General features: G+C 43.2%; 10 protein-coding genes across 10 annotated transcripts; all 10 read right to left on the bottom strand.

The window, feature by feature from the left end:
• Positions 1-1,845: 1,845 nt before the first annotated feature.
• Positions 1,846-3,156, bottom strand: FA14DRAFT_182433 (uncharacterized protein; the record flags this gene model as incomplete). Its single annotated transcript, XM_025501210.1, has 1 exon — positions 1,846-3,156. One exon carries the CDS (start codon positions 3,154-3,156, stop codon positions 1,846-1,848), a length of 1,311 nt encoding a protein of 436 aa, XP_025351944.1.
• A 523-nt stretch (positions 3,157-3,679) lies between these two features.
• On the bottom strand, positions 3,680-5,152 carry FA14DRAFT_186202 (uncharacterized protein; the record flags this gene model as incomplete). The annotated part of the gene is made up of 1 exon (XM_025501508.1): positions 3,680-5,152. One exon carries the CDS (start codon positions 5,150-5,152, stop codon positions 3,680-3,682), a length of 1,473 nt encoding a protein of 490 aa, XP_025351943.1.
• Positions 5,153-5,675: 523 nt separating this feature from the next.
• Positions 5,676-7,424, bottom strand: FA14DRAFT_175302 (uncharacterized protein; the record flags this gene model as incomplete). Its single annotated transcript, XM_025500587.1, has 2 exons — positions 5,676-6,951; positions 7,081-7,424. The coding sequence occupies 2 exons, from the start codon at positions 7,422-7,424 to the stop codon at positions 5,676-5,678; spliced, it is 1,620 nt and encodes a 539-aa protein (XP_025351942.1).
• Positions 7,425-7,918: 494 nt separating this feature from the next.
• FA14DRAFT_182430 (uncharacterized protein) lies at positions 7,919-9,355 on the bottom strand (the record flags this gene model as incomplete). The annotated part of the gene is made up of 1 exon (XM_025501209.1): positions 7,919-9,355. One exon carries the CDS (start codon positions 9,353-9,355, stop codon positions 7,919-7,921), a length of 1,437 nt encoding a protein of 478 aa, XP_025351941.1.
• Positions 9,356-9,810: 455 nt separating this feature from the next.
• FA14DRAFT_158452 (uncharacterized protein) lies at positions 9,811-11,130 on the bottom strand (the record flags this gene model as incomplete). Its single annotated transcript, XM_025497965.1, has 1 exon — positions 9,811-11,130. One exon carries the CDS (start codon positions 11,128-11,130, stop codon positions 9,811-9,813), a length of 1,320 nt encoding a protein of 439 aa, XP_025351940.1.
• A 948-nt stretch (positions 11,131-12,078) lies between these two features.
• On the bottom strand, positions 12,079-12,957 carry FA14DRAFT_186198 (uncharacterized protein; the record flags this gene model as incomplete). Its single annotated transcript, XM_025501507.1, has 1 exon — positions 12,079-12,957. The coding sequence occupies one exon, from the start codon at positions 12,955-12,957 to the stop codon at positions 12,079-12,081; it is 879 nt and encodes a 292-aa protein (XP_025351939.1).
• A 933-nt stretch (positions 12,958-13,890) lies between these two features.
• On the bottom strand, positions 13,891-15,054 carry FA14DRAFT_186197 (uncharacterized protein; the record flags this gene model as incomplete). The annotated part of the gene is made up of 1 exon (XM_025501506.1): positions 13,891-15,054. The coding sequence occupies one exon, from the start codon at positions 15,052-15,054 to the stop codon at positions 13,891-13,893; it is 1,164 nt and encodes a 387-aa protein (XP_025351938.1).
• Positions 15,055-15,582: 528 nt separating this feature from the next.
• On the bottom strand, positions 15,583-17,244 carry FA14DRAFT_158449 (uncharacterized protein; the record flags this gene model as incomplete). The annotated part of the gene is made up of 1 exon (XM_025497964.1): positions 15,583-17,244. One exon carries the CDS (start codon positions 17,242-17,244, stop codon positions 15,583-15,585), a length of 1,662 nt encoding a protein of 553 aa, XP_025351937.1.
• A 497-nt stretch (positions 17,245-17,741) lies between these two features.
• Positions 17,742-20,538, bottom strand: FA14DRAFT_192712 (POPLD-domain-containing protein). The gene has a single exon (XM_025501955.1). The coding sequence runs from the start codon at positions 20,465-20,467 to the stop codon at positions 17,825-17,827; it is 2,643 nt and encodes an 880-aa protein (XP_025351936.1). The 5' UTR covers positions 20,468-20,538; the 3' UTR covers positions 17,742-17,824.
• Positions 20,539-20,805: 267 nt separating this feature from the next.
• On the bottom strand, positions 20,806-24,738 carry FA14DRAFT_182424 (subtilisin-like protein; the record flags this gene model as incomplete). The annotated part of the gene is made up of 1 exon (XM_025501207.1): positions 20,806-24,738. The coding sequence occupies one exon, from the start codon at positions 24,736-24,738 to the stop codon at positions 20,806-20,808; it is 3,933 nt and encodes a 1,310-aa protein (XP_025351935.1).
• Positions 24,739-24,975: the final 237 nt, after the last annotated feature.

Here is a 24,975-nt window from a genome sequence, read left to right as displayed (position 1 = left end):
GCTTCTCAACGTGGTAATCAGGTCGCTATCCGTCATGGGCAAGAGAGTATTGAGATCAGAGCAAAATCCAAGCAAAGAATCGTTGACTAAGAGAGATTTTGTCAAAGGAGCAGCCGTGTTTTCGCTTTTGGCATTGGCGATCTACCTCTTCTTGCCGATCCAATTTGTCTTTTTGGTTTTGTTCGTAATACAATTCATCAATACCGTCAAAGCGGTTGTGGTCGAATCTCGCAGTGACGAGAGAAGGAAAGAACACTCGACAGCAATTGCCAATCAGCAAGTGCTTCTTCTGAATATCTTCTTTTGGCTCTTACCTCTCAATGCACCTGTGCTATTGATCTGGACTCGTAACATGTGGAATGGATGGTACGGCACTCTGGGCAAATCGGATCATAACGTTTTGAAGATCTTGGGTTTCATCTTGGTGAACTATATATCTGTGTCAGCTGAGGGTTTTCCACGCATACGGGCCAAAGCAGCGAGCTTCTTGGTTGCGGTTCTCTTCCTTAGAGGTGCAATGCTGGGTATTTTCTATGGCATACGGTATACTTCAGACCTTTTTGGCGCTACCAATGTAGCTTTTATCTGTTTGGCTGCAATCACCTTTTATGAAAGGCTTGAAGATGGTTCAGTCTTGTCAGAAGAAGAAGTCAACAAGGAGGAGCAAAAGACCCTCTTTGATGCAGAAGATGACCAACCTGCTATTCACCATTCAACATTACCACGGTCGATGCTCGATGGAGATGAGAATGCTTTGCCTGCTAGTTTGCAAGCCTCCCTTAAGCACAATGAAGCCGTGCAGGGATATGATGTTGGCTCTGGTCAGGATGAGAAGAAGAACGCCAAGGGCAAGCTTACTGTTCTGGATGGATTGTTGCAAGAGTATCTGTCTACACTTGATGAGTATATGAAAGCGCAAACTTCATCTTCTGATGCTATCTCACGTGGATTGTTTCAGTTGAGCAAAGCACGCATGCAACTTGGCTCGCCTCACCTCACCCGTAATTGGGATGCACGCATGAAGGCAAGCGTTGGTGTGGAGATTAATGGCGATCGGGTCCATTTGTCAAAGTTGAAGTACATTGAAAGCGAAGAAATGGGCGACACAGCAGGAGAGAACGATGCTGCAGTTGAGAAAGGGTCTACAACATTGAGAAGGCGAAAAGGCAAGACGGAGGAGATGTCGAAGGCTACACTTGACGAAGGAAAAGAGGATGAGAAAGGAGAGAAGAAGAAGAAGCCGGCTGCACCGTATGATCCGCTATACCAATATTCCGCTCTGCCACCACAAACATTACGCAATGCACAAACGCAATTCAGTACCCTACTCAATCTCATCATTGGTTCAGCTGATGAAACAACAGGCGTAATCAACACAAAGGCCAAACTTCTTCAGCTAGAGAACGCGATACGCAAGGAAAGAGAACGATTAGACATCGAGCATGGACAATCAGTGTAACGCCATAATACGATAAAATTTGTACTTTATTTCCACTGGTACACCATGTATGAAAAGATATCTGTGTGATTGTAGAGCTTGAAATGTGAGAAAGTGGGATGCAATAAATATTGATTCGGAAGAAAGAGAGAAAGTTGCATTTTCCTTGAAGGTAGACTTACGCCCCTGATCCGCGCTGATGCTCATCATCACAGTATTGAGTATCAGCCCAGTTGGATCTACAGAGAAGAGGTAGAGCTTCACTTGGAAAGAGGCGAATGACTAAGGTAAATACATTCATTACGGATCTTGTTCCTACTCTACATCACTATTATGTACGGATGGCGGTAATGAAAAGATCATTATACAACGTACTTTTACATCATCCACCGTTGTTTGCCTCATGTTCAGTCAGCCATGATTTTCAAAAGCGCTTCTCGAAATGTGTCCTTCAATCTTGTAGTTTCCTGTACCAATTTTTCATTTTCGTCCGTCAACCTTTCCACCTTTTCGTTCGTTCGATTGTATCTCATTTGCAACTCGTCAAATAGTTCGTTTAGAGCTTCATTTTCCATTTTCAATTGCAAATTGTCATCAAGAACTTTTCTTAAAGAGGATATTGGATCAGCAGGCATCGTTGATGATGGCGTCATAGCAAAAGTCGAAGGTGACCCACTAGTCATTGAGCCAAACGTGTGCATGTAAGATGCTTGTACAACGTCAGGTCTTGTAGATTGCTTAATATTATCGTCATTAGCTTTGAGAGTGTTGGTAGTCTCTTCAACTGTAACATCTTTAGAAACCCGACTTGTCCCACTAGTACCTGCTGTTGATCTTGACGGTGTAGCATTCTGCGTCGGAGCTTCATACACCGGTGTTTCTGATAATCGTTCCATTCGTGATCGACTACCCTCTTGATAGACAGGATAATGTTCCCTAGCCATCTGTTTGTCTCCGTTGCGAACGGGGCTGCTTTCTCTTGCCAATCCTTCATCTCTGCTGTTTCTTCTATGAACAGGAGTTCTCTTCTGATCCTTAGACCAGCGTTCGGGATCTCTACTAGGTCTGTGAGCATAGGTAGATGACGGAGCACGATCTTGTGCGTACCAACGTTGGTGCGGCGTTTGCCATACTGTACCTCCCCTTTGTCCCCGATTCCACTGCGGCACTTGTAAATCATCGTTGCGTGATTGATGCCCCTTGTCATGAAGACGGCATATAGAAAGGCTGTTAGTGCTTATGCAGGATACACATCGATCGAAGTAAGGCACTTCCAGACAAGGTAAAGTGGGCATCCCTTCTGGCCTATTGCTATTGATAAACCTGCAAGAGCCACACTCCTCTCTTGTGAGCCTGACGTCATTCCAAGAAAAACGTGGACTCGTTGGCTGAAACTTAGGTTTGCCTGGTAATAAGACATGGTTGTTGACCTGAAATTCCTCACTCAAGTCCCACCACTTGGCCGCTCGCTTGTATGCTTTCATACCTCTATAACTTCGTGGAGATGAAACCCGATCAATCAATGGTCTTTGTTCGTTATTGTTTTCTGTAATACCTGAAGTTGAACTTTTTTCTTGTGGAAGGCTCTCCGTGATGTGCTCTTTTGATGCTTGCGCGTATTCAGTAGGACTCATCGGATCTTCATCGTCATCGTCATCTGGGAACCCATTTACCGGTATCGGAGGTGGTCCGATGTCGAAAAAGTCTTCTTGGGTCATTCTAAGGACCGAAAGAATACTTTGCGAGCGAGAAAGCAGCAACGAAAGGAAAACCACACGTCTTTACACGTTTTTGAAGCAATAGAGGTGATATGAGAGAAGGAAGAAGTGAAAGTGAATTACGCATGTATATATATTGACCGTCATTTTTCGGAACCGTTGCGCACGCACGCACGGACGGGCTAACATATGGAGTAAACCTCAGAATTTACTCCATATGCAAATGCAGTGCAACAGAGTCGATTGCAATAGCTTTGGATCGGAAGAATGATGAAAAGTTGAAACTTTGGGCCTCAAGGAAAGACGAATGCCCCGAAATATACTTTGAATTATTCGCAATGTATATCAACTCAAGTCATCTACTTACTATGCGACCAATTGCGAAACGGTGGGAAAACATGTGATCGGTATTTGATATGATTATGTCTCTTTCGCGTGTGGTATTCAATCTGGTTCTTTTAAAAGAACGGGAAGAGAAGTTCAAACCTTCTCATTATTGATCGCCAGTGTCCATGGCAGTATATCAAGGTATTTCCCCTTCTTCTACCATTGGTTGTATCATTTTCAGCTGACCGTGGCTGTCAAAAGCACTTGTGAAATCTCTGACATGGTCCTTGTATTTTGTATTCTCCGCCATCAATTCTTCATTTCTCCGCATCAATTCTTCATTTCTCCGCATCAATTCTTCATTTCTCCGCATCAATTCTTCATCTCTCTGCATCAATTCTTCATTTCTCCGTATCATATTTTCACTTTTCTGCACCCATTCTTCTTTCTCCTCCTCCACCTTTTCCAATACTTTGTTCAATCTGTTGTACCTATCTTGCAACTGATCAGACTTTTCTTGTAGCTCTTCCTTTGCCTTCCTTTCCTCTGAAAGTTTACGAAAAAGCTCTTCAAAACGTAGGAATTTGTCATCAGAGTGCGGTACGGTTGGCGTCGTAGCTGAAATCGAAAAAGATTCGATTTTCTCTACGCTGACTGTTTTCGGTGATGATGCTTTTACAGCTTCAGATCCTGTCATTTGATTACAAATATCACCGTTGATATCACGATTTGCAGTGGTGTTCGAAAAGAACCAATCAACAGCAACATCTTTCGAAACTTGATTTGTACTATTAATGCTTGATACTGATGTTGACGGAGCGGCATTTTGAGTCAGAGCTTCATTTAAAGGTGGGCTTGAAGGTCCTGGTATGCGTGATGGTTCTGCTTGATTACGAACAGGACTGCTTCCTCTCTCACTTCTTTCATCTCTGTCGCTTCTCCTACGCTTATGACCGTTCCCTTGATCGTAGTTGCGGGAAGAATCATGCAACGACTGGGAATGCCTCCTATTTGTGTGATCATAGGAAGATGAAGCAACATGATTGGAACCGCTGTAGTATGTTGGAGCTGTCTGCAATGATGCATCGTTTCCTTGGTACCCTCTCTGCGACCACACTTGCGGATAACTGTTATGTGAATGAGGCCTGTTATCGTGACGAGGACCGCAATCTAAAAGTTCTCGGTTCAAGCTGAGGCAAAATACACATCTCTCAAACCTAGAATATTGTAGACAAGGTAGACGAGGCTTTCCTTTCGGCCTATTGCTGTTGATAGACTCGCAGCATTTGCACTCCTTGCTTGCGTACCTAACATCTTTCCAGTTGAATCTTGAATTTTTAGGCTGAAAGCGAGGCTTGCCAGGCAACAATGCTTCGTTATTGACCTTAATCTCCTTACTCAAATCCCAATACTTGGCCGCTCGCTCGTATGCTGTCGTGTCATTAAGGTTTTGTGGTGATGAATCGTGGTGTGCTAATGATGTTTGTTCATTTCCGCTTTGTGTGATACGCAAAGTTGAACAAATTGCTTGTTGAAGGCTCTCTTGGACACGCTCACTTGATGCTTGTTCATCTTCAGTAAGACTTGTCGGAGGGTCATCATCATCTGGGAAACCATTTATTGGTGTCGGAGGCGGCTCAAAGTCACAAGAGACTTCTTCTTGCGGCATTATGATATCGAATAATCAATCCAAAAGCGTTGCGAACGAGGAAGCAAGAGCAAAAGCAAAAGTTTAGCACACAAAACACGAACTTTACTCGGTCTCGAAAGTATGAAGGAGATTTAAGGTGATATGAGAAGGGAAAGAGGTGGAAAATATTGACTCATGCAGAAATATTGATTATGGCCGTGATGTGTAGGGGCCCAAGCGCACGCATGTCAGAGCCAAAGATCGGGATAAAGGGAAATACAAACCATTACGCAAAGCACAGAAGCACTTCAACACCCTAATCTACCTGATCTTTGACTAAGCTGATGAAAAAGAAGGTATAATCAACACAGCGGCCAAACTTCTTCGTCTAGAGCAAGCGCCACTTCACCGCTTTGGTCAACTCGCAATCACAATCATTTTTCAGGCCAAATAGTTGAATTTCATTTAGGAAAATGGTAGAGCTTCACTAAGAAAGTAATATTTATACTGTGATAGATGGTGATAATATCATGAAAAGCCGCAATGAACGGATCTTTCTCGGTCAAGTCTCTTTTTTGATTTTCACTGTTGTTTCTTGCACGTTCAGCCGGCTTCTACAGTCCTGTAACGTGACTCGAGGCTCTTCGTTTCTCTGTTTCGATTTATCGTTGACCTTCTTCATTCTTCGAGCTTCTTGCTTCAGATCTCTATTACTCTGGTTTATTCTTTCAGTTTCTTGCTTCAGTTCCCTATTACTCTGCTTCATTTTTTCAGTTTCTTGCTTCATTTCCCTATTACTCTGCTTCATGCTTTCAATTTCTTGCTTCAGATCCTTATCACACTGCTCCAGTTCTTCATTGTGGTGTTTTATTTTCTCGAGATCCTCTCTCAATTTCCCATTATCCTTCCCCAAATTTTCAACTTGCTTCTTCAATCCTTCATTTTCATCCTTCGAATTGAAATAATCTCTATACATTTGCTTGCACCTTGTCTGCAAGTAGCGTACCAATTCTTCTAATTCTTCTTTTTCTTTCTTCTCTCTCAATTTCCCATTATCCTTCTCCAAATTTTCAACTTGCTTCTTCAATCCTTCATTTTCATCCTTCGAATTGAAATAATCTCTATACATTTGCTTGCACCTTGTTTGCAAGTAGCGTACCAATTCTTTTGATTCTTCTTTTCCTTTCTTCTCTTTTAGACGGTCACGATTCAACTTCTCTACAGCTTTATTAAGGTCGAACAATGAGTCATCCTCATCAGAGTGTTCTGTCAGGGGCGTTGCACCAGAACTTGGGAATGTCGCTATTGTCTTTGCATCAATTGCTTTCGGCGGTGATCTTTGTGCGATAACAGATGTTGAAGTCTGTTCGTCATTACATCCGTCAACCGTTCTGGTGTTTGCAGAGAGTGAAACGTGCTCAATATTGCCCAAAACTTGATCTGTTTCGCTCACAGGCGTTGTTTCTGTAGATGGAGCATCATTTTGAGCAGCCCGTTCTTTACACACAGCTTCGTATACTGGATTCGCAGTGCGTGAATGGCTAACTTCATTGGGGACAGGGCTGTTTCTTTTCTCCCTCTGTTCTTCCTCTTCGTCCCTTCTTCTGCGTTTGTGGCTGCTCGTCTGATTGTGAGTACTGGAATGTTGGTGTTCATCTGGCAAATGCTCGTGATACGTTCTAGGTCTGTTGTCATACGAAGACGTGGAAGCATTCGGATACGAGTTGCCATACGGCATTTCCATCTGATTCATGTTCCACTGACACATTTGCGGAAACCAGTTCATTGTCGGACGAAAGAGTTCTTGACATGGTTGAACATGGCAACGGTTGCTCGGTCTAAAGATTGTACAATAACAAAAGACACATTGATCAAAATCTGGCGAAGCTAGACAAGGTAAATCAGGCGCACCGTATGGTTTAAAGCTATTGATGTGTTTGCACGATGAACAAGGATCTTTTGCGTACCTGATTTTGTTCCAAGAAAAAGTACTGATTCTAGACAAAAAGTCAGGTTTACCAGGTAGCCAGACATGGTCATTAAGCTGATAAAGTCCGTATCCTTGTAATACATACCAGCTGGCCGCACGCGTATATGCTCTTAAACCATCGTCGTCTTGATTCCGTGAAGATGAAACTTCTTTGTGTGACGGTCTTAATTGCTTTTCGCTTACTAGATTACGTGAAGTTGAATGATTTGCTTGTACATGATTTTCGATGACACTTTCTCTTGATGTTTGTGCGTCTTCATCTGGGAACCCATTAGATGGTATCGGAGTCGTTTTCACGTCTGTGATGACGTCTTTAGCCATTGTCCACCGGTGATTTGTCCAATACAGAAACAACTATCAGGATCCTCCTCGGTATACGTATTTGAACAATAATCGAAACAATGGAAGGTGATACGAGGGAGGAAGGGTTAATGTACGTAGGCGCAATAATGAAGTTTTACCCTCATTTCGGGGCCTAAGCGCACGTACGTCTGGGCCGAGGTTTTGGCTGACAGGGAATCCAATCATTGCACCAATGCATAATGACCCAGCTGATGAAACAAAAGGCTCAATTGACAGCTAGAGAAAGCGAGACATTTAAGAAAGACGTAAGCTTCTTTGAGAAATGTATTCATTTCGGATAATGATACATAATTTACACTGTAAATTCGTCTTCTTGTGATGTACAACCTGCTTACGTACAAAAAATCGCTGAGAGAAATACTGCCAGTTTTGATTTTGATTAACAGCTCGTATTCATGGAAAGCGGTGTGAGAAAAATTCTTCTCCCTTCTTGATCAATTTCTTGAGTCATTCTAACCATCACTTGTTTCTAGACCGGCCAAAGCTTTCGAGACTTCTCTTCTCACGTTTCGGAGGGTGTCCCGTAAATTTTCACTCTCCTGCTTCAGATTTTCCATTCCATCCTTTAATTCTTGATTATCTTGCTTCAAAGTTTCGTTCTCCTGTATCAATTCTTCATTTTTCTCATACAACTTTTCCAGATCTTTATTAATTCGTATATACCTATCTTGTAATTGACTAGCCATTTGTTTCAAATCTTCTTTTTCTTTCGTTTCTTTTAAACGACCACTTTCCATCTTTTGATGAGCTTTCTTTAGCAATTGCATCACGTCATTATCAGCATCATTATCATCGGCTTGTTGTGGTGGTGGAATCGCGGCAGAAGTACAAAATGACCCACATGTCTTGACCGCAACCGTTTCCGGCGATGATGCTTGTACGACAGCCGGCACTGTAGCTTGCTTTTGATCAGCACCCTTTGTTCCGAAGCTGTTGGCGTTTTCATTTGGAAACAATAGACCAACAGCAGGATCTTCCGAAGTCGAACTTGTTCCGTTCACGCTTGTTGGTGTTGATGAAGGATCGTTTTGAGTTGGAGCTTCGTACACATGTACTTCAGATGGTGGTTGCATACGTGCTTGAGTAGCTTCTTTGCGGATAGGACTGCTTCTTCTTTCACTTCCTTCGTCTTTTTCGCTTCTTCTGCGTTTCTGACCGTTACTTTGTTCATTGGCGCGAGAAGTTTCGCTTCCATTAGGCAAGATCTCCGAATACCTTCTTGTTCTGTTATCATTCGAAGAAGACCCAGCACGGTCGTACGTGTCAACGTATGAGTATGGTCTCTGGGTCCTATCCCAATTCCGCATCAACGAGAAGTCATTTCGTGAACGATTGCCGTCTACGCTTGAATGACGATAGTCGCCGCGTGGTCGAACATTGCAAGGGCTAGTAGGCCTATTGTTTGTGCAATGACAAAAAACGCATCGATCAAGATCTGTCGAAGCCAGACAAGGTAAAACAGGATACCCTACTGGCTTACTTTTGTTGATGTATTTGCACGATGGACATGGATGTTGTGCAAGTCTGACATTTTCCCAAGAAAATGTACTGCTTTTTGGCCCAAAGTCAGGCCTGCCAGGTAGCCTTACATAGTCGTTGACCCAATATGCACCGGTCATTACATACCAATTTGCCGCATGGTAATATGCTCTTACGCCATCATGGTTTCGGTTTGATGAAGATGAAAGTGTTCCAATTGATGGTCTTTGTCCATTTTCTCTTTGTGTGATACGTGAAGATAACGCATCCTTTTGCGCACCACTTTCGGTAAAGCGTTCTTTTGGCGTTTGAGCATCTTCAGCACGACTCAGCGGAGCTTCATCGTCATCTGGAAAGCCATTTGGTGGGGTAGGAGGCGGTTCCACATCAGGAATGGTTTCCTGTTCCATTCTGAGGTTGTTGAACCGACCAAAGTGCTGTGCAAATGAATAGGAGTAACAATAAATACCAAGATCCACCTCAATACACGTATTTACACGGTTGCCGGAGCGATCGAGATGATGTCAAGAAGGAAAGAGATGAAATTCATTTATGCATGCACAACTATGGAGTATAATGTCATTCTCGGGGCCCCAGCGCCTGCCCGCACGCACGCCAGGGTCGTCTTTGGAACAAAGGGAACAAAGGGACTTTTATCATCCAGCTAAGCATGTACTACTACAGCAAAAACGCAATACACACTGGTAATACACTTTCACACGATAAGAGGGTCGATAAGAGGGTCATATACAAATTTTTATTCTGATTACTATAGATTGTAGAGACATTTTTTGTGTATATAGAGATGACGCTTTCACTTTTTTCAATGTTGTGCTATGACTTTGATTTGAATAAATTTTATATTTTATTGGTACTTTTGCACCATACCAAAGATGTTTCTCATCGTTGCCTCATGCTGACTAACTTTCTCCTCCGCTCGAATGCTTCGTTTATGCGATTCCTCATACTTCTCCTCATATTCCTTGTTTTTCTTCTCATATTCCTTATTTTTTTGGCGCAATATATTGTTTCGGATTTGCAAATTTTCAATCTCTGACTCCGTAGTTGCAATCTTTAACTCCATATTTGCACGTTCTGCACGACCATCATGTGCTTGCAACTCTTCAATCTTTGACAACAATTCGGCACGTTCTCTAAGAAGGGCTGAATTTGTATCTTCCAATCCTTTAATCATGTCATGAACCCCTTTCAGGTGATCAACAATTGGACTTGACATGGTAGAAGATCCAGCGATTGTGGTTGATTGTCTCGTACCAGCTCTTTCTTTTGGTAAAGTAGATGTTTGTTTCTTACTTTGACTGAATGCTTCAATTTGTTCCTTTGAAAAGTGTACTTCCTCGGGTTCATCGTCATCGTCAGGAGCTGGCCTTGGTGGTGTACTAATGGCAATTTCGGCTGGTCGAACAACTCCACTGTCATCATTACCACGAGAGCCAGGCTCAACGGTTGATGCACGGTGAGAAAGGCTTTTCGTTGAGCTGTTTGCCACTTCAAAGGCTGAAACTGATTGTCGTCTCTTTCTTTGAGCCATCATTTCAGCAGGCTCTTTGGGCGTGGGCGCTTTCAGAGTGTAATAGCGTGGTTGCCTTACCGGACTGGCAGAACGACGAGGTGCTCGTTCTCGAGGAGAATCACGTCCATCACGACGACGTCGTTCCTCACCAACTGTGTCCACAGTCCAAGCCGGAGATGTTGAACGTGGCGAAACCGGTGACGATTGCTGAAAAGGAGGAACAGCTGGTTTTGAAACACGGCGAGGAACATTTGAAGGCCAAGGATAGCTGGCTGGCAATACGCTTTGGCAAGCCCAAGTCTTTTGCTTCGTAACAAGACACAGAGCACAACGACCGTCAACTTTACTGACGATGCAAGGAATCTTTGGTTCACCTTCCTTTCTGGTTCGATTGATTTCTTTGCACTTTGCGCATTCTTCGTCTGCCACTTTAGCAGTCAACATAAACTTTTCAGTTTTGGGTACCACTTTTAATTCATGATCAATCATTGTATACCCGTTAAGCCATGTTTTATGATTCATGTTAAAGTAATCCGCTGTTGCCCATTGATACAGCGATTCACCCCTTTGAGGTCGTGTAGCCTCATAATCACGATCAAAGGTGTGCTGAGGAGCAGGTTTTCGGGCGCTTGCAGGCGCCCAAGACGACATTCTCACCTTTTGTAATTTTCGACCGGATGATTGTGGTGATGGAGGAAGGAAGAAAAGGTTGCGCGGTGCTCTTTTTCTCTTCAATCTTTTATTGTGCACGGATGCCATCAAGATGAACATTGATTGGCCGATTGATGTGTTGTTGTAGGGCACGCAAAGTTTACGCCACGTCACTTCCCCGGCCAAGAACGGCCCTCGCAAAACACGGACCGACAAAGAATAAGAAGTAAGAACATATCACATTATACAAAAATGCAAACCACTTGGAGCAAAGCACTACCCAGCTGGACAATCAGAAATCATCATTTGCTTGATGTTGCGGAAAGTCCGGCACCAATGATTTGTTCAGCTTCACCCGTTTACATTTGGAACTGCTTGTTTCCCCGTCCTCACGGAGTACCGGGCCATCATCGGGGAAGCGAGCTTTTTTGCGGATCTTGAATGGACCGACGTTCTAGAGAAGAATTCCTTGGGCGCTACTTGCCGTTAATAAGAAGAAATGAACTTCTCTCCCTCCCACTTCTTCTTGGCATCTTTTAATGCTGCATGCTGCATGCTCCTTCTTCATTTGCTCGGAATTCCTCTCTACCTTGATTTTCGCCTCTCTCGCTTCTTTCAATTCGTTTTCTAGCCCCCGCTTCTTTCTAATAAGACAGGACAGCAAAGCCTCAATATGGCTTGCACAGGGTGTACTGAGATTTATCAAAAAACTCCGATTGCTCGTTAGTCCTCCGAAAGGAGAGCAAAGCGAGAGTAATGATTGGCTGGAGGTGCTTAATATCTTTTGATCACGTTGGCTTTTTCGGCGCGGATCATTTTTCGAACTCAGCATCCCCAAATTACACCCTTCTCTCGATGTGGTCTCTTTCATTCATCATTTCATGCTCAAACATATGTTGTCGCAGTTCGGATAGACAGAAAGAAAACAAAAGTCAAGGGACAATCAATTCATACAAATACACAAATGGAGCTCTCATGAGGTTCACTTTCGGGCACAGCTGTTTGTTCTGAATCGACAAAGCTACCTGGAACTCTGTTTACTTCACCAATCTCTTGCATTTCTGGCAAAGATACTCGCTCCGAATCAGCCAAATCACTTTCAGCCCTGTTCGCTTCGCCATTCTCATCAAGTTCCGATAAAGGAGCCTTACTTAATTCGGTCAAGCAATTTGCGACACTATTCGCTCCAGCACCATCTTGAACTTTCAGTGCACTTGCCTCGATTACTTCAATGAACCCACACTGAGCATTTGTTGTTTCGTCAGACCTACGCAATACCGGTCCATCATTATGAAAACGAGCTTTCTTGCGGATTTGACGATCGAAATACGGCCTTTGATCGGACGATACTTTTGTTGTTTTCAGACAACTTTTCAGATCAGCTTCTCTTTTGCGCTTCTTGGCATTGATCGCTTTATAAAAAGATTTATCGGTCTCTTCTCTCTCGCTCTTGTCGCTTGTATATTTAGGCACTGCCTGATTAGGATGAAAGTCTTGTTTAGACATTTCCATGGCGATTTGCTTTTTGGTTAAGCATTCATCTTGACGATTCACCATAATACAGAATGCACAAGCATCAAAACCTGGCGAAAGGATACACTCGAATTGCGAAGCATTAGCAGCTTGCCGACAATTGTTAATGTGTTTGCATGGGGCACATATAGTCTTCGATTTGAATGCGTTCTCTTTAAAGCCATCAGGCCAGCTTTTCAGTCGAAAGTATAGGGTCAAGTGATTGTTGACCCAATTTGGTTTATTGGGCGAAAAGATGATATCCTTACTCTTTAAGTAAAGGATGTACTTTGCTACTTCGGAACTATATGACATGATTCTATACTGTGATAAACTGGTTTGTAACAGAGATGGAACAAATAGTACGATGTTAAAGTGAGGGGGAAATCTGATCAAAGGTGTCTGTATATATAGCCAAAAAAGTATATGATAAAATATATCAGCTCTATCCACACGGGTGTGAGCTACATCCTCCCTCTAGCCCAAACAAAATGTGTCTCTTGTGATGAGTACAGAGACACACTTGTGTTTTCATTTTGCACGAAAGGCACGCTTACGTTCAGTATCGTTTTTGACAAATGCGAAATAGAACCACAATACAGGCACGCGGCACAGCCTCTGTTCATATCGGATAACATATTTTGACAATATCGGATAACATATTTTGACAATATCGGATAACATATTTTGACAGAGGTGAAAAAATGTATCTTTTGTTCTTATGTTTATTTTTCACATAAGTGAGAAATCGATAGAAATTTTTATCAATTTCTGACAGCTGTGAGAAATTGATATCGCGACGGTTATAATCAGCGCCGGGGCTTTTCCTCGCAACCAATCAGAATTCTTCAATTTGATCGATGCCCCGACGCCGGCGCAACGCTCACAGATAGCACTCTCTGGCTTTCCGGGAGATAATGTGATAAAGGAACTTTTCTAACACAGCCTGCCAAGAGTAATTCAACGTCCGGTCTGAAAGGCACAACATATAAATTTGTTCAAGGTGAAATATCGATTACATAGTGGAGTTCTAATCGGAGCGGCACAAATACGGTGCATTATTTGTAACCCGTACAAACTGAGTGTGTAGCAACGGTTTCTTACGATCCGATCAGGGTGAGTGGAGGAAGGATGATCAAATTCCGATCGATTTCAATGAGGGACAAGCGAGTAAAAAATCAAAATTCTCGGATGAAGACCCTTCCTTCTTTTTGATGCGAGCAGACCCATGGTCGCCCCGACTGGATTTTAACTGCCATCAACAAATCGCACCTTCGGACTTTTCTGCCTTGTAGGTATCGGATCACTGATCATTTCGGGTACGTGATTTGTCGGAGTTGCAAATGCTGAGTTAGCATTTTTAATATTTGTTTTCGCCAGTTGAAATTCGTGTAAAGTAGAATGAAACTGATTTTCAAGCTTTTGCCTTTCCTCTTCTGAACGTTCCAGCCTCTTCTCTAGGTCATATACTTTTATGGCGTAGCTCGCAAGCACTTCTCTTAGGCAAGTACGGTCACTTAAAGGCGGTATGTCAAACTTAGTCGGTTCATTCTTATCCTCAGTGTTATCAATCGGTTTAGGGCAAGATTGCTGTTCGGTCTGACCAGCATCCTGTATTGGTTCGACCGATTCTGAAGCTTCCGACTCTATCTCAGCATGCTCTAGTTTAATCTTGATCAAGTCTTCGGTAGAAGGAAGGTCAGCTTGTAGGTCTTTGTCACATTCAGCAGCTTCACATTCAGCAGCTTCGTTTATTCCCTCTGTGCCCAACTTTTGCCTTTTGCCTCTATCGTCTTGACCTTGAACGTCACATAGAACAAATTGATCTGGAAAGCTGGCTTTTCGACCTTTTTCAATCGATTCGTTTTGCCTTTTACGTTTGTTGTTTACTTTTGGATGACATATTTCTGCTGCTTGCTCTTCTCTGGTTGGTTCTTCTTCGTCCTGAGCTCTTTTCTTTTCTTCACTCCCATTCACGGGAGTCGGAGTCATAATTGATGAAGATGCTGTAGAAGATTTTGATGTTGACTCGTATTTCCGTATAGCAAGTTCTCTTTGCACTTTGGTCAAGCATCCATCTTTTTCGCCATTCATTATGCAAAGAGCGCATGATGTGAACTGTGAATCAGTCGAAAGGATACATGGAAATGGGGCGGTATGGTGTGGCCTGAGTTTATTCATTTCTATGCAATTTGAGCACAGGATTGATGATGCAAAAGAGGTGCTTTTGAAAGGTGTTTTTGGCCAGCGAGCTAGTCTGAATGGTACAGAAAGCTCATCGTTAACGTACGTAGACTTTGTAAAGTCGATATAACCATTCTTAACATTTAAAATCATTGCCGTACGCTTTGGCGGGTAGGATGGTCGGCTGGCTGATATGCTATCGATGTATGTCTTTTGAGATCTTCCCATAGCGAGAGGAGAGCGAAGATAAATGAGCAAAGTCTTGAGAGGTAAAAGCTGAATGATACGAACAGCAGAAGGTTACCTGGGAAGGATGCAGCTGATATGATAGGCATAGACTTTATACATTGTTCGATTGTGACTTTAAAAGAAAGAAATGAACAAAGGTATTTAGGAATCGTTCGGATAGAGTTAAAACTCTACAATGTTATCGGACACAACAAGAGGATTTTATATCTTATCGGCCACAGCAAAAGGTTTTATTTAGCCCACGGAAAGCGTGAGAACAAAGGGATTGTATTAAAACGTTGCAGCAAGATTAAAGCCACAAAAGCAATCTCCCTTTGTTAGAACTCTCAGAACTAATACAATAAAGATCTTTTTTTCTGATGTTTGTTAAAGGCGATCTTATTAAAGCGATGCATGTTAGTACAATAAATATACAAAAGATATGCAAGCATTATTATCTTTCCCTCATTTTCTCAAAGAAAAGGTCAATCTCATTCTTATGTGGCCGTAACTTCTGTTACTCAGCGATCATTTCTTGTGTAAAAGAAATACAAGTTTGCGTACTTCCTCCATCTCTTCAGCTGATCTTTGATGTGCTTGCTCAAATGAATCTCGCTCGTTCTGTAGCCGTTTTCGCTCCGCCTCACTTGACAATTTCAACCCCTTAATCTCCCAGTCTTTTTGTCGAAGAGCTTTTTCGTATTCCTGTATCTTAGCTTTCGCATTATTGTTCTTGTAAGTGAAATCACTTTCCTGTTTTGCTATCTGTGCTCGAAGCTTGAGAATAGATTCGGTGTATGTTAGTTCCTGTTGACTTTTTGCTTCATTTTGTTGAGTTATAATTAATTCAAGACCTTTTTTCTGCTGCTTGATCTTATCGTTTTCTTCTTTTTCTTGAGTTAAACGTTCTTTGTACTTCCTCCTTTCTCGTATATTCTCCTCTTCGTGACCTTTTAATGATCTTTGTAGCAATTTGATTGTCTCTTCCGCAGATTTGAACTTTTTTGTAAGTTCTTGATTCTGACTTGCCATCACTTTGCCAAACAATATCCTCTCCGTATTGAGCATCTCTGTTAATTCATTGACCTTGTTAATTAGCTCGGCAGTCTTTTCTGACTCTTGTTTGGATGGACTGACTTCTTCTTGTGTCGCTTCTCCGTGATTTGCGACATCTTGAATCGCGTCGTCTGGAATCTCATCATTTTGAGCCACAACATCCTGAACCACGTCATTTTGAACCACATCATCTCGAACCACATCATCTTGAACCACGTCATTTTGAACCACATCATCTTGAACCACATCATCTTGAACCACATCATCTTGAATCACATCATCTTGAATCACATCATTTTGAATCACATCATCTTGCAGTTCTCCCTCTTGTATGTATTCTTCATCTTCTCTCATCTCCTCAAATGACTCTGCTTTGATTTCTGCAAGATCTTCTTCAGGCTGAATCTCCGTTTGAACGCAAATCTCAGACATGATCTGCTCAGGCATACTGATCAGATCCGATTGTTCGCCATTGTGACTACTTACAGTCTGCTCTTCCATACATACACTTTCCACTCGAGATGGAACCACGGTGTCCTCAAGAAAATTGATAGACGTAATCGCAGATTGCTCCATCTGTTCACTTTTCTGCCTTTTTCTTGCATCGGAAGAGCCTAGAATCTGTACAGAGCTTGATGAATATCCAACGCCTTTGATTTGCATTTCTTCTTCTTCGAGAGCTCTTTTTGAAGTCGTATTAGAAGCATATCTTGGGGGAGATTGTGCAAGAGATGCTATACTGTTCCAGGTACTTTCCGGTAGTCGTTTCCAATTGCATTCTACGCAAGGTATATCGGCACACAAACATGTTGCACAACAATCAAACGATTCTGCAACGATGCATTCAATTCTTTGTTTTCCTTTTGGTCGACTTCTGTTAGCCATTCTGCATACATTACAAGGGGAAGACGCATACTCTGCTTCAGAATAAAATCTTCCTGTCAATTTGCCTTTACGCTTTACTGCAAATGGGATTGTCACACGTTCGTTGAATTGTGTACCACGATAGTCGTACACGAGATAATCAGTCGTGATTTGCTCATATGTTAGAGAGTTTGTACCGATACGTTGGGACAATCCGGTAATCCTGTTCCATTCTGCCGGTTCGCTTTGCATACGTTCCAACAATGACATATTCGAAATTTCGTTGTTTGACGACATGATCACAAACGAAGTTTGAGGATTCATATGGTGGTAAAGAGCAGAATGGTTTATAGCATTCGAACCAAATTCAGCCGCGCTCAAGCCCCTTCACGTACATCAGTGATCACGGCGCCATCAAGAAGGGAGGCGGAACCGTGTGTGTGTGACTTTATCAAAGTCCCGGCATGTCCAACGGTTTTGGAACGCGCGACTCGTGGGGCACTTCAGAAGAAAAGTTTAAATGAATCCAACGCTTTTGTTCCTTTGATTAGTGCGGTGCGGTAATGACATCAACTTTCAAACAAATCACTCCAACCAACGGCAATTACTTCTACACTTTTAGCGTAGAAATACTTTCCTTTGTTCTCCAAAAGACAAAGCTTCAGCAGTCTTACTCGCTCGACTTTGTTTGTATCAATTTAAAGCATTTCTTGCATAAATTAAACTCGTCTTTGTTTCAAAGACAGATATCTTTAGTATGCAAAAATGGCATGAGATTGAATGGCCTTTTGTTTTAAAAATACAAAGGTGATTGTTATACACTGTGTTAATGCTGTTCAAAGATGTGATCTTATAGCAATGATACGGCTTCCATGCTTGCTGCACGCATTGGCCCTCCTTTGGTAGAACGAATAAGGACAAGATTGGAGAGTGGAATAGGATTACGAACAACTGCTTTGGTGCCATTGGAAGTCGGTTGAGTTGTACTATTGAATTGCTGCTCGTGCCATGCAATTTGCAAATAGGCCAATAAGCTGATGCTGCCAATCGCTTTACCTCTTCCGTTCGAGAGTGCAAATTGACCGGTAGTGATTGAGCCAATATGACTGGATCCTTTCACACCCTTTTGTTCTAGATTTTGAAGTTGATCACGTTGATATTTATCATCTTGTGTGGCTTGTAATGATGATCTCCATCTTTGACTTTGTTCGTATGAAAGCGAATGGATTTCATCCCATCTTTCAAATGCTCCTCTTCGACAAGCAGTCAATCGAACGACCAATATTGCACGACTTAATTGTGAAATGAGGGGAACAAACGGTAAAGAAGATTCAACAGCTTTATCCCGTTTGATCCAGTCCCCATACATTTCAATCAAGACATGCAATGTGAACGAGCGACTAACGCCAGCATATAGCCAAGGTGATCCTTTTGCAGAATTTTTGATATGTTCGCTATTATCTCCGATACTATAAACCATCCCATTTCGTACAACTTCCAACCACAACGCATCCCCACCAAACGGCCAACGAATTCCGTTGTGATCAAAATTGACTCTCTTTGCCGGTGGCGTACGATGCCAAATATCAAAAGCATATTGACCTTCACTTTCAGCCCACCGTTTGAAAGCAGGTGTTGATACCCAATCACAAGGAAAAGTTGGTTTACCTTTATCAAATTGCAAAGCGTGCAATTGTTTTTGTCCTAACACACGTGTCCCAGGATGAACGAATGAAAGCCAAAATGCTTTTCCCCATCCTCTTGGTAGGACAATCGTCCAATTTGATTGATGTGATGACTGACGACTACGGACCAGGATAACGGGTATGATATCATCTTTTGACGTTGGCTTCAAACGTGAGCCAGGTATAGGCAAAGAAGCCCTTCTGCTGTGTATCTCACCGCTGCTATATGTTGGAGTCGGACATCCCTCGACAAAGAGCTTCTGCTCATTTCGCACGGGAAGAGATGCAGCCTGCTTCTTTTGCTTCTTCTCACCTCGCGGAGGAAAGCTCAATCTTGGATCATAAACTTCCAGCGAAATGATCTCTCCATCCACGCCTTTACCGCTCCTCAGCTTGCTTGCCAGATGACTTTGATCGTTGTAATCCTCAGTCGGGACCAGAACTTTGGAAATCAATTTATCCGCTGAGGGTCCGCATATCTCAAATACATTGTAGGCCTGTTTACGCTGCCATTCCCGCAAGAAGTTCTGCGTAAGCTGTTCTATCATTTCCTTGCCAGACCGCCGCTGAATCTCTTTCACTTCCATTGGTTTTGCCTCCTTCTTCCTTACAGGTTGCTTTCCATGTCGTCTTCCTTTGGCGCCAGAACCTGCCGAGATGATAGGATGGGGTATATCGTTCAAACGTACCAAATCGACCTGTGCTTTGGTATTGGTGCTCTGTAAGCCGGGTACGATTGCCTGACGAACTGCTCTCTCTACTTGAGCAATGCTTGTCGGATGCGTTCTAATCAGTACTTCTTGTCTTTTGGAGGCGTCTTGGGCAGGTTGCCAAAAGATCTGCACTTTCGCAACAGCACGTCTTGATGCAGTCAAAGGTGTCTCTTCCACTTCGTTCTCCCTGTCTCGCCTGTTCTCTTTGTCCTTGTCAACAGGACTGGATAAGACGGTCTCGAACGCTCTTTGACTATAGATGCCGATCGAATCTCCCTTCCATTCCCCATCGAAGCCGGCTTTCTGTAGAATGCTGGACAGAGCCGCTATTGAGTCCGATAACGTGCCTTTCCGTGCAATCGCACTCACACGTAGCCAAGCATCATAACTGCGATCGATGATTGTGACTGCATTCTTTTCATCTCTCCAACTGCTTCTGAAACTTTTCAAATGAGACTCTTCTGCCAAATTGAATCCCCATCGATCAGTTCGTACGATCGGTTTACCATCAATCATCTTTGATTCTTGACCGGACATTCTGAACCGTTTTGCATGCCACATGTGCGTTTCGAGCCATGCTTTCCCATTTGCAGCCGCATCAGCTGCTCTATCGATCAGCTCAGATTTGCGTTTTCCCTCCTTTCTTCTTGGGTAAGCTCCCATCATTGCACGTAACTTCCTTCCTTTCCGTTTTCGTATATCGGATCGTGAAAGTGGTGTAGTATTACTGGCACGCAATTCAGCTTTACCCTTTCCACGTAATCGTTTGGGCAGGGAAAGTAGATTATGACTTGCATTTCTCCTTCTTTTATGTCGTGGTAGCATTTGCCATGCTCGAATACTACTTCCGCCCGAAGACGATTTGATCGCTTTGAGTAACGATTGAGTTTCGTATGCATAAGATGCCAGCTCTTTCTCTACAAACAACTGAGCGGGAAGCTTGACAGATGGTACTGGACTCGAGACCGCAGATGTGGACGTACTTGCTTGTGATTCGACATCGATCTGATGAGCCAACTTCTTCTGTTCTCGCTGTCGTGCTCGTTTGTTAGGCCGCAATGGCTCTTCGGCCGTACGTTTGCCCAAACTGGACATTTCAAGAAGTTGATAAGCTATATTTGTTGTGTCATTGAAGAGATCGTGGATGTAATGATATTGATCGTTGTTGTGGAGAAGAGGTTAAGAAGAATCATTTAAGCTAAAATTTGTTTCCACTTTTTCGGACTTTTTACAAAAACGTCACTGCAGCCTTAGCGCGCTCTTCTGGTAGTGCTCTCTCACAAACGCTGATGAAGGTAATGGTGTTGTTGTTCAAAGACAGACAGAATTGTTTCACTTACTGAACGGTATCAACTCAACTTACATTTCTTTGCTTTTAGCGGTGTTTTCGAAATATTAATTGGCTATAACATTCGGCTAAACTTTTCTACAACTCAGAAACCCTCATAATCATCAGCTTTGTCTAGGACATGCTTGCGATCCGCAACGGCAGACCACAATCTCCAACCCAATTTAGCAAAAAGTTCCCGTTCAAGCTCTTGTGTTTTTGTCTTTTCTTTGATAGTAGATGAAGTTCCCGCTCCAATTTCTTTGATGGCTTTACGTGCTGCTTGTAAAGCCTGACCATATTGACCGTTACTCATACTCCAGCTAATGTAAACATTTGCAAATTCTTTATCACTCGTATCGGCAAATTGACGGTATTGGCTAAACACTCCTTCGAATTCATCCCCCACTTTGCCTTCATCACGAGCTAAAATTGCTCGACTTTTACGATTCAATGCAAGCAACAAAGCTGATTTGGCTTTGTCCAATTTCTTGTTCGCTGCTTTGGTCTCTTTTGACTGTTCGGTGGCGGGAAGCTTCTTTGAGCCAATGTACACAAGGATAGCATTAGGATCCACATCCTTATGTTGCAAGATTGCATCAGATGATTCAATCACCGAAGCAGCTTCAGCTTTATCATCCGATTTGAGTGATTCCAATTTGGCAACCAATACACCCAAATCTTGAGGATGTTCTTTCACCAATCTGTCAATGAATGTCTTCTTCTCGGATTCTGGCACTTTTCCAGCCAATCCGGTCAACAATTCAATCACCTTCGCCGGTCCATCCTCTTCGGCTGCCGGTTCGCCCTCATCTTCCGTTGGTTTGCGGACCGGTGGAGGGACGAGATAGCGCAAAGGCGATTTATCATTGGGAGCACAGAAGCTAATCGTTCCGAGCAAAAGATCACCCGGTGCAGCTTCTTTCGGGAGCTTTTCAGATTCCAAATTGGTATCAATCACCAAGATCTTGCTCTCGCCTGGCAATAATTTGATCGAGGCATCCTTTACAGTTGGCTTCGTCGGGCCAAATTGCTCAACATGATCTTCATACATGTCAACGCTTTCTACGGGCTTGCTCAATTTCTGGTCAACCGATAACGTCATGTTACGCAAACTTTCCAAAACGGTTGGCTCTACATGCAAGAGCTGCACTTTGAACGTATATGAGCCCTTCTCCAATTTATCCAACGCTTTCGGGTAAACATCTCCGAAATTTACCCGTTTCTTGTTGACATCATACAATTGCGATAGCATCGGAACGTCAGAATCATAAAGATGCTTGCTCAATGGCAAAGATAGGGTGACTGTGTTTCGATCCTCTTTCAACTCAAAATTGTACGTGGCTTGCATCTCGTGCATTCTCTTACCAGATGGGACCAGATCGCGTGCTGAAGCAAGAGGGCGAACGAAAGAAGAAGCTGGACGAACAAATGTACGACGACGATCGAACGAGATGGATGGCTTGAAAGTCTCGACACGCAGATCAGATCGGCATTCCAGGCGTGCAATACCTTCTCCGCCGATGATTGTAAGCTCGTCACGACCTCCAACCAATCTCGATACGGTGATGCCATGGAATTCAACATCAACATCCAGATCAAACGCAGAAGCATTAGTGAAGAATTGTGCCAAGCAAACCTCCATGGTTTGACCTCCTTTTACCTTGAATTTCTTGCTGATGGTTTCGTTTTCGTGCAAGGCCATAACCGATGCACTTTCTACATCTGGCAAACGTCTTTGCAATTCCAATTGAACCGCATGGACCCATAAACGGACAGACGTACCTGGCACTTCATGATTCGCAGATCTCAATTTCAATTCTGCCCAAGTAGCACCTTCGGGAACAGTGATGAAATGTCTGTCAACCTTGCCTTTTGATAATTTCACCTTGTGAATTTGCACGCTAGGTCCAGAACTTGGGATCGCTTTGGTCACCGTAACTGGAACGTCGAACAGATGTCTTCCTGGCTTCTCTGAATCATAACCTCGAATGTTGGCTGTATGCAATCCAGGTTCAAGCTTTGTTGTATCAACACGAACTTCAAAGGATCTGCCATTTCCTCCCAAGAACACAAATTCGGGAGCTTGAACCCAGCTTTCGGTTGGCACTAAGGAAACAGGCAATTGTAGGTTGTATGCTTGCTCACCTTCTCCGAAATCGCGGAAAGTTGGCTTGACAGTAACAGTGAACTGGTTCACACGATTTGTTTGGGGTGCATCGCGCAGATAGATACCACGCTTATCAGTCGAACGACGTCCTACTGGCTTTCCTGCTCCCGTGACTGCAATGAGGAACTCAGCATCTTGATCGGGAAGATCTTTATGTGCAACGATGTAATCCCATGCTTTGTCAACTTGAATGAATGGGATTCCCAAATCATCATTGACATCTTTCGCTGTTGCACGAACAGCTTTGTATACGCGAGCTGCAGTGATTGGGATCTTTTCCTTCTTCATACCTGACAAAAGCAAGGCAATCGATCCACAAGCATTTGGACTGGACATAGAAGTACCATTGGCCATCATGGTTGCTTGCAAACAATAACGTGGAATGCATGTGATTGCAGCACCAGGCGCATAGATATCCACACCTTTTTCGCCGTCAGTTGTTGGACCTCTGCTTGACCAAGTAGTGGCAGAAGAAGGTACATTGCGTTCCACTAATGCATATTCAGCCTGTTGCATTGCTCCTGCGTCTACATAAGCACCAATACTCAAGATTGCACTCGTTGTTCCTCCTGGCATTCCAACGGTAGTCAAAGCAGGACCATTATTACCCGCACTGGAAATGAAGAGAATATCACGTCTACGAATAACATGATCTCTCAACAATTCAGCAAATGCACCACGATCTTCCACGCCAAAGCCACCGCTTTCACCAAAGCTCATATTGGCAATATCGCACTTTGTCACTACCAAGGCTTGAGCTGCACGAAGAAGAGCTTGTTGTGTCTCCATACTTCCCAACCGTGTATCACCAATTTTAAGTGTGACGATCTCACAGCCAGGTGCAACACCATTTTGCACTTCATCATCACGTCTGTGCGCTCCAACGATACCTGCTACGTGTGTTGCATGACTGCCAGAATTGACGACCAATGAAAGAGCAATTGGCTTTCCCTTGGGTGCAGTAACAGCTTGTTCGACATCCACATCATCAGTGAGAACGTTTGTGCTGTATGTGAGCATATCGACTTCACCGAATTGGCCATGTTGTCCTTTGAAGCGGAAATCTGTGATGGCGTTATTTTTACGAAGATCAAGTGTTGATTCTTTTAATGGTGTAAGCTGAGCGTTTGGGAGACCTTTTGTTGGGTCATGCACATCACCTTCTGCTCCACCAACGATTGTGCGATAATGTTTGCCGTCGTGGAAAACGACAACCTCGATAATCGGTCCATTATCGGCGTAATTTTGTTGAAGATCTTTCAATGCGGCTAATTGAGCTTTGAGTTCTTCTTTCTGCTTGGTGATTGCTCCATTCTTTGGCGTCTCTTCCACCTTTTTGTCCTTCTCAGTGGCATCTGCGGCAGGTTTTGATTGATGTTCAAGTTCATAGAACTTATGTTGAACAGAGTCGAAGATCTTGCCATGTTCAACATCAAATTCCTTCTTGCGTTCTGCTTTGCGACGAGCGATCAAATCGTTTGGCCATAGCTTGTAAGCTGCCTGAGTACCTGCCCACCATTGACCAGTTGGATTTTGATTTTGTGTTGAGATCAAAAGGGTTCTGCCTGTCAAAGGAGATTTCAGGCTGATGGTTGCATCATCTACTTTAGCGTCCAAAGGCTTGACTTCTACCAATTGAATATCACCTGATCCCGTACAATCGATTGCGTCTACAATCTTACCTTTTTGATCAAGACCGATTGCTGCAACATCGACACCAGTGTCCAAGATTGCAACTCGAACTCCGCGACCGTCATATTCGGGGTACTTTTTGATAAATTGTAATGCTTGAGTGGTCTCTTTGGGTAATAAGCCACTAGTTGGGAAAGCAGGAACGCCGGGGTTTTGATTTGCAGACATTGCTGGCATTATGATGTCCGATTGAATCGGATCTACTTGTTGGTGTGAAGATAGGTGTACTTTTCGTGTGAGACTATTAGCAGAAATGCTCAACGGTTGCTGATGCTGTTTCGAATAAAGCGAATAATGATACTGTCTTATGTTGCTTCGAATTGCCAATCGACTTTGACGAACAAAAGGACGACAGAATACCCACATACAGGTTCGCACAAGATCAGTGTGAAATGAACCCGTTCTCTTGTTTTG

The sequence above is a fragment of the Meira miltonrushii genome, assembly GCF_003144205.1.
Source record: "Meira miltonrushii strain MCA 3882 unplaced genomic scaffold FA14scaffold_6, whole genome shotgun sequence".
Lineage (NCBI taxonomy): Eukaryota > Fungi > Basidiomycota > Exobasidiomycetes > Exobasidiales > Brachybasidiaceae > Meira > Meira miltonrushii.
The sequence above is the reverse complement of the archived record's forward strand: the minus strand, read 5'-3'. Positions and strand labels throughout refer to the sequence as shown.